Consider the following 8433-nt stretch of genomic DNA (forward strand, 5'->3'; position numbering starts at 1 on the left):
AGGAACAAATGTAATAATCTGAACAATAAAGATTTAATAAAAAAATAAATAAATAAAAATATTTGTTTAAAAAAAAAAGAAGAGACACCAGAAAGTGCCCTCTTTTCTCTCTCTCTCTCTCTCTCTCTCTCTCTCTCTTTCTCCATACACACATACCAAGGAAAGACCATGTGAGGTCACACCTACAAGCCAGTAAGAAAACTCACAGAAACCAAATTTACCAACACCTAATCTTGGACCTTCCAACCTCCAGAACTGTGAGAAAATACATTTATGTTGTTTAAGTCACCCAGTCTGTGGTATTTTGTTCTAGCAGCCCAAACAGATTAATAAAGAACATCATTCTAAGTGAAATATGCCAGTCACAAAAGGACAAATACTAGTACTGTATGATTCTAATTATATGGGTTTCCTTGGATAGTTAAATTCATAGAGACAGAAAGTAGAGCGGTGGTTGTCAAGGACCAAGGGGGCAGGATAATAGGGAGTTATTGTTTAATGGGTACAGGATTCCAGTTTAAGAAGATAAAAATAGTTCTGAAGATGGATGGTGGAAAAGGTTACACAAGTTGAATGCACTTAATGTCAATGAACTGCACATTTAAAAATGGTGAAGTTGGTAAATATTTTGTGTACTATATAATAATTTTTAGTGGGGAAATAAAAATAAAAAGAGGGATAAAATAATGTACAGAGATGTGTGTTGTAATATTGATGGGTGGCTATACCCTCTGTTTCAATTCTGTCAAAGTTCCACACATATTGAGCTTCTTCAACATTCTGTCCTCAGTTTTTCAATCTGTTTCCCTTGCTGGGGCTATGTGACTCACTTCCTAGTTTTAGTTATCAACTATAATACATATCTTTAGTCAGATCTTTGAGCTCTAGATCCATACTTTTCAAATGGACACTGATCATCTCCACTCGGAACTCCCACAGATACCTCAAATTCAGAGTTCAAATAAGATTAATTTCCTTCCCCTCCCAAATCTGCTCTTTCATGTTTGAAAAATAGAAAGGGAAGATAAATGTTTATCCTTCCTCCTTCATCCACTACTCCAGATTTCACACTTTCCCCTATGCTACACTGCCTTCAGAGCCAATTAGTTCATGTGTTTCCCAGAAATTGGTCTTTTTTGCCCAAAAAGAAGGAGTGCATTTTCATCTTCAAAAAATTATATCAAATTATTCCTCAAATGTACATGAACCTGCAAGGTCACTGTACCCCAAACCTTAAATCAACCTCTGAGCTGTGAGTCTATTATAACAACAGTAGAATAAAGAATCTGGGGATCTGGGACCACAATCAGACCCAGAACTAGCTATAAGAACACTTAACTCTCCAAAACGTCAACAACTGTTATCCACTGCTATTCTAGCCTCAGCGCTTCCCTTAGAACTGGGCACAAGGGCTCTCCTAAACCCCATGCTTAAAGTGTCCTGCATATCTCTAACACACACACACACACACACACACACACACACACACACACACACACAAGAACATATGAGTGCCTGTGTCACATGATGCTCATTGTTGGAAGAATGCAACTCTTAACCCTAAACATCTGCACTTTGACTAACACTATTCAAGCTCCAGGAAAATGCTTCTTCATGTCTGTTTCCCTGCATCCTCTAAATCAAAGGTAACTGTGTCCAAATGCCATGAAAAGTTGTATATTGTGCCACTATAGGCATAAAGACAGACATTATTTCAAACTGCATGGAAGATTTGAGCAGTGGAAGCACATAGGGAACCACAACAACAACAAAAACATGCTAACTTGTCAAAGCCTTCTTCCCACATACATGACTACAATAGGTTTTTTTGCTTAACAAACTATCATTCCCCAGTAATGTCCATTTTCTTGCTTGCCTTTAGTTCCCAGTTTGTGGTTCCAGAGGTAATAAAAAAAACTATAACAGTTGCATATGGAAGCTAAAGAAAAGTTCACAATATTAAACAACTCATATTATTCTTGATATTAAGATAGATAAAAAGATAGATACTAGTAGATGTAACGTGTTTAAAGCATTGTCACATACTAGATTTCCCAGGAAGCAGATTCTGGAACAAAGGTTAGGGTATAGGAGGTTTATTAAGTAGTGTTCCTGGAATCATGGAAGGAAAGGGAGAAAAGAAGCAGGAATGAAAAGAGGAAGAAATCAAATTTCAGTGCATTACCAATGGAATGCCTCAGCATACCCTGTAGGGAATTCTGAAGATAGGATGAAACTTCAAAGCTATCTTAAGGAGCATGAGGGCCAGGCCTTTATACACAGCATCAATGAGTCATTGGATGTGGGCCGTCCTGAGAATGGGATGTGTTCTTAAATAAGACAAGTCTCAGTTGATGCAATCCTAAAGGAGGCTAACAGCCAAGGGCTCTCTGATGGCACAATTTCTAACAACTGAAGTTATAAGGCCTTTATTGCTAATGGGAAATCTGGTCAGGAAATTGCAGTATCCACCGCAGTCTATCCCTTGTGCTTCCAAGATCCACTGCATATAAGTTCTGGGATTAACTTTTCCAGGGGTCTGATGGGCCTCTCTTTCTGGGGGAAAGTTAGGACAAACTACAGCTGCCAACTCTGCAGCTGGTCTCAAAGCTGAAAATGACCATCTCCCTGTTCCATTATCAATTATAGATTCTCATTACTCTTGGGGTCTTGATGGTTTATTTGGTGATATTACCCAGACCTTCATTTCTGATCACCATGACTTTTGCAGGCTGAAGTTGCTATACTTGCTAGTACCCACATACCAAGTTCACCAATCTATGAATAATGCTTAGGTTTTCCTTCTCAATCAGTTCATCAAACGAGATCCCCCATGAAGGCACTGGTGTAAGGTAAGTGAAAAGTGCTAGTGCTACAATGATGGATATCATGGAGGATCTGCTCTAGCTGCTTGTGCAGGCACTTGTGCCCTCAATTCCTCATCCCATGTGTAACTTTCATCTTAGTGCTGGGCCTGTCCACCCTTATACCTTGGTGGATCCAACAGAACTCAGGTTACAATGGGCAGTTCCATATGCACGGTCACTTACATGGTCACTTGTCCTCTGGCCAGCCACTCCATCTCTATCATAATACAGTAGCATATCAGGAATTGTTTTTAAATGGTATCTAATTCTCCATTGCATGTGACATAGTTTTTCTCCACAACCTAAGTTCTGGGCTAAGTTGTGACTTTCCCATTGGGGCTTACCAAAAACTCCACACAGCACCTTTTGCCAACACAAATATCTCTAATACCTTAGGGTATATTTATTGTATTGGCCAAGTGGCAAGACTGCTCAAAACTGCGTCCTGGACCTGTTATAGGGCCTTATCTTGATCTAGGCTCCACTTGAAGCTGGCAACTTTTTGTGTCACCCAATATATGGGTAGAAATAGTAATTCCAGGTGTGAAATGTGATGCTTCCAGAACCCAATGAATCCTACAAAATATTGAGCTTCCTCCATAGTGGGGAAGGTGAAAAATGCAGTAATTTGTCCTTTACTTTGGAGGGAATCTCCTGGCATGCCCCAGACCATTCGACTCCTAAAAACTGAACTTAATGTAACCAGTCCCTGGATCTTTGTAGGGTTTATCTCCCATCCTCTGTGGTGCATGTGTCTTACCAAGATCTCTAATGTGCTAGCCACTTCTTACTCATTTTGGTCCAATTAGCATGATATCATCAACATAGTGGACTAGTATTATATTCAGATGCTCCAGATCTCTTCAGGCTATATTATGACAGAGGACAGGAAAGTTAGTAGAGCCTTGAGAAAAAAAAAAAAACTACAAATGCATACTGTTGTCCATTATATGTGAATATAAACTTCTGATGTTTCATGATAGGGATAGAAAAAAAATACACATTTTCCAAATCAGTAGCTGATTATTAGGTACTTAAGACCATGTCATTCCTCTCGTGAAGTTAATGTATCAAATACAGAAGCTGCACTTATGTATCTATTTGATTGAGTTTGCAATTGTCTACTGTCATCTACCAGGCTATGACAACATTCTTCCAGTGACCAACTGGCACATGAAATGGAGATATGATGAGACCTCACCCCAGCATTCTTTAGGTCTTTAAAGGTGGCACTAACTTCTGCCATCCTCCCAAAGATGCTATGTTTTCATTTGCTATCTTGGCCAAAAAAAGGGAGAGCAGTTTCAGAAGCTTCCACTTGGCCTTCTAATTTATAAATAGCTCCACAAGTCAAGGAACCAATATAGGGTTTGTATCAACTATCAAAATATCTATCCCTTAACACCCAGAAATCAATGGCATTTTTATACACCAATAATGAACTCTCAGAAAGATAAACTAATAAAACAATCCTATTTACCATTGCAACCAAAAATTAAATATTTAGTAATAAACTTAACCAAGAAGGTAAAAGACCTATACTCAGAAAACTACAGAATGTTGAAAAAAGAGATAGGAGATATAAACAAGTTGAAAATATACCGTGTTCATAGATTGGTAGAATTAAAATGTCCATACTACTTAAAGCAGCAGTTCTCAACCTGTGGGTCGCGACCCCTTTGGGGGTCGAACGACCCTTTCACAGGGGGCGCCTAAGACCATCGGAAAACACATATATAATTACATATTGTTTTTGTGATTAATCACTATGCTTTAATTATGTTCAATTTGTAACAATGAAAATACATCCTGCATATCAGATATTTACATTACGATTCATAACAGTAGCAAAATTACAGTTATGAAGTAGCAACAAAAATAACTTTATGGTTGGGTGTCACCACAACATGAGGAACTGTATTAAAGGGTCGCAGCATTAAGAAGGTTGAGAACCACTGCACTATAACCTCTGAGCCTCAGTTTCTTCGTAAGCCGCTGCCAGGACCAGCCGCCCACCTACAACCTGGAGGCCGGCCAGGGCGACTTTGCCTGCGGCCCTCATGGCTACTGCGCCATCCCCGCTGCCCCCCTGCCACCGCCCTACCCCTACCTCGTCACAGGGATACCTATTCACCACCCCAGGGTCTACAACATCCACAGTCGAAATGTCACCCAGTACCCTGCCAATTCCATCGTTGTCGTTGGCGGCTGCCCAGTCTGCAGAGTCGGGGTTCTGGAGGACTCCTTCACCTTCCTGGGCATCTTATTGGCCATCGTCTTTTCCCCCTTTGGGTTCATCTGCTGTTTTGCCTTGAGGAAGCGAAGATGTCCCAACTGTGGAGCAAACTTTACCTAAAGGGAACAGCACACCTGGCTTTCCTTCATCCAGCTGTCTTTTTCTAATGTATATGTCGTGTACAGTAGCTTTATTTGATTAAGCTTCAGGACTGTTTTGTAAGGGAGGTGGGATAGATTTGGCATGTGCGAGCTGGGTTCAGGGCACAGGTCACGGAGTGTGAAAAAGAATTGGGAGGCACCACAACATGAGGAACTGTATTAAAGGGTCGCGGCATTAGGAAGGTTGAGAACCACTGACCTAAAGCAATCTATAGATTCAAAGCAATCCTTATTGAAATATCAATGGCATATTTCACAGATCTGGAACAAATAGCTTCAGGACTGTTTTGTAAGGGAGGTGGGATAGATTGGGCATGTGTGAGCTGGGTTCAGGGCACAGGTCACCGAGTGTGGACAACGCTGCTCCCAGGGTTAACGACAATTCAGAAAAGCACTTTTATTTTTTGCAGTCTTCAATTTGAGAAGGTGAGAAATTGTTTTAAATAAATGAGATTCATAAAAAAGAATTGGGAGGCACCACAACATGAGGAACTGTATTAAAGGGTCGCGGCATTAGGAAGGTTGAGAACCACTGACCTAAAGCAATCTATAGATTCAAAGCAATCCTTATTGAAATATCAATGGCATATTTCACAGATCTGGAACAAATACTCCAAATATTTATATGGAACCAAAAAAGACCCTGAATAGCTGCAGGAAACCTGAGAAAGAAGAACAAAGTTGGAGGGATTACCAGATATCAAGCTATATTACAAAACCACTGTTCTCAAAACTGCCTGGTACTGGCACGAGAACAGACATATAGATCAATGGAACAGAACAGAGGACCCAGAAATTGACCCAAGCCATTATGCTCAATTAATATTTGACAAAGGAGGCAAGAATATACAATGGAGCAAAGACAGTCTCTTCATTAAGTGGTATTGGGATCATTGGACAGGTACATGCAAAATAAATGAAACTAGGCCACCAACTTACACCGTACACAAGAATAAACTCAAAATGGATAAAAGACTTGAATGTAAGTTGTAAAAGCATAAAAATCCTAGAAGAAACATAGGCAGCAAAATATCAGACATCTCACATAGCAGAGTTTTCACTTACTCAAAGCCCAGGGCAAGAGAAACAAAGGAAAAAAAATAAACAAATGGAACCTACATCAAAACAAAAAGTTTCTGCACAGCAAAAAGAAACCAGCATCAAGATGAAAAACTAACCCAACTTGTCCCCATCCCATGCATCAGGGTCCCATATCTTCCAGGCCCTGATATGGCATAGCAGACTTGTCTTGGTTTGGATTTTAACTTTCTTTGAAACTTGCTTCCATTAAGTCCCAGGACTTGTCCTCAAATGAAGCCCTCTGGCTTTTTGACATAGATTTTAATTGTTGATTACTTTATTTCAGCTTTTTATTATTTTTTTCTAGAGGTCAATCAAGCTCAACAATAGCCATCCAATTTCCTAGCCTTTCTTATATTTAATATATCCCAAATATTTCTCAAAGAGCTGCTACATGGCACCAGTTAATGTATTCCCTTCCACCAGCACCATCCCAGTCCGGTACAAGCTGTAACAATTTCTCTGCCACGTATCTATTCCAGGTGCCTATCTACTCCACCTACCACCAATGATGGAGTCCTCATTGCAGCAGGTGATCTATATGCAAATTTTCATCACAATGTATGCTTTCCTCAACTGCTTCTCATACCAACTGCTATAGACTGGCTTCCTGGAGAGCAGACCCAGAGACAGAGTACAGCATGAAGGGTTTTTATTAGGTAATGCTCTTGAGATCACCACCTGTAGAAGGGAAAAGAAAGGAAGTAGGATTGGACAGAGGGAGAAATTAAGCTATGCCATTTGGAGCAAGAAGGCCATGTCAATCAGTCATTGCATGTGAAATACCCCAGGAAGGGGGTATAACCTTGGTGGAGGTGACTCTCCAACTGAGGCAATTCCTGAAGAGGGCTGACAGCTGAGGGATGTCTGCTGGCATCACTCCTAGCAACTAAAATAATAAGCTCTTTATTCCTGAAGGGAGATTAAGGCAACAGATTGCACAATCAACAAGTATGATATATTTTTTTCCATTAGAAAGTTGGTTGCCATCAGATGCTAGAATTGAGAATAGTTTTACTTTTAAAATGATTAACATTACTTAAATTTTCAAACATTTACAGCTTTTTAAAAATAATATTTAACAGTTTAATTTATACCTTCTAAATATTTAGACACAAATATGTGAACCTCCATTTATATTTCTGATCTAGGTCCCTAAAATTCTATTTATAGTCCTCCTTAACCTGAATCCATGAGTTTCCTTTTGGAAAATTATGTAAAAAATCCAGGTTTATTATATAAAAGTCAGAAAATACAGATGAGTTAAAAACCAATAAAATCACCCATCACTCTAACACCCATAGGCAACTATTAATATCCTCAGAGTATACATCAGAATTTTTACATAGAGATCATTTAAATATATACTTTTTTAAAAAATATATTTTATTGATTTTTTACAGAGAGGAAGGGAGAGGGACAGAGAGTCAGAAACATTGATGAGAGAGAAACATCGATCAGCTGCCGCCTGCACATGTCCCACTGGGGATGTGCCCGCAACCCAAACATGCCCTTGACCGGAATCGAACCTGGCACCCTTCAGTCCGCAGGCCGACGCTCTATCCACTGAGCCAAACCGGTGCTGGCTAAATATATACTTTTATTCATTAAAAAGTATATGTGCTTATGCAGCCTATTTTTCCCACTTAAGATTATATGCTGAATTTTTTCCAAGTAAATAAGTGTAGGTGTTCATCAACATTGTCAAGACTTGCATGATGTTTCAATGTGTGGACATACCCTAATTTGTTTAGCCAAGTGCCTATTTTGAGACACTTGACCATTCACAGTTTTTCACACTTCAAAACTGGGTGAAGTCTTATGCAAGCCAATTATTTGATTATTAGAGGTCCAGTGCATGAAATTCATGCACATGGGGGGGGTGTCCCTCAGCCTGGCCTGCACCCTCTCCAATCTGTGACCCCTCATGGGATGTCCAACTGCCGGTGTAGGCACAATCCCTGTGGCCCGATTGTCCCTAACTGCCCTCCCCTGCCAGCCTTATTGCCCCCAACTGCCCTCCCCTGCAGGCCTGATCAATCCCAAGTGCCCTCTCCTGACAACCTGATCGCCCCCCACTGCCCCCCTT

At 40.1% G+C, this 8433-nt stretch overlaps 2 protein-coding genes across 2 annotated transcripts in view; one reads left to right on the forward strand and one right to left on the reverse strand.

Moving 5' to 3' along the window:
• Positions 1-8433, reverse strand: part of ARMCX1 (armadillo repeat containing, X-linked 1) — a 42735-nt gene that overhangs the window by 24849 nt on the left and 9453 nt on the right. Inside the window, exon 2 of the mRNA XM_014542607.1 lies at positions 6848-7025. The gene's annotated coding sequence lies outside the window, so the exon portion shown is untranslated. The remainder of the gene's footprint in view (positions 1-6847; positions 7026-8433) is intronic.
• LOC106726702 (brain protein I3-like) lies at positions 2788-5385 on the forward strand. The gene is made up of 2 exons (XM_014542578.1): positions 2788-2852; positions 4860-5385. The coding sequence occupies exons 1-2, from the start codon at positions 2788-2790 to the stop codon at positions 5221-5223; spliced, it is 429 nt and encodes a 142-aa protein (XP_014398064.1). The 3' UTR covers positions 5224-5385.

This window comes from Myotis brandtii, unplaced genomic scaffold (genome assembly GCF_000412655.1).
Source record: "Myotis brandtii unplaced genomic scaffold, ASM41265v1 scaffold305, whole genome shotgun sequence".
NCBI classification, from domain to species: domain Eukaryota; kingdom Metazoa; phylum Chordata; class Mammalia; order Chiroptera; family Vespertilionidae; genus Myotis; species Myotis brandtii.

Bases quoted from the DNA above. Each gene is read 5' to 3' on its own strand.
- LOC106726702 (XM_014542578.1), top strand. From the start codon at position 2,788: ATGCTTAGGTTTTCCTTCTCAATCAGTTCATCAAACGAGATCCCCCAT. The intron at 2,853-4,859 runs GTAAGTGAAAAG...TTTCTTCGTAAG, and splicing joins CATGAAGGCACTGGTGTAAG to CCGCTGCCAGGACCAGCCGC.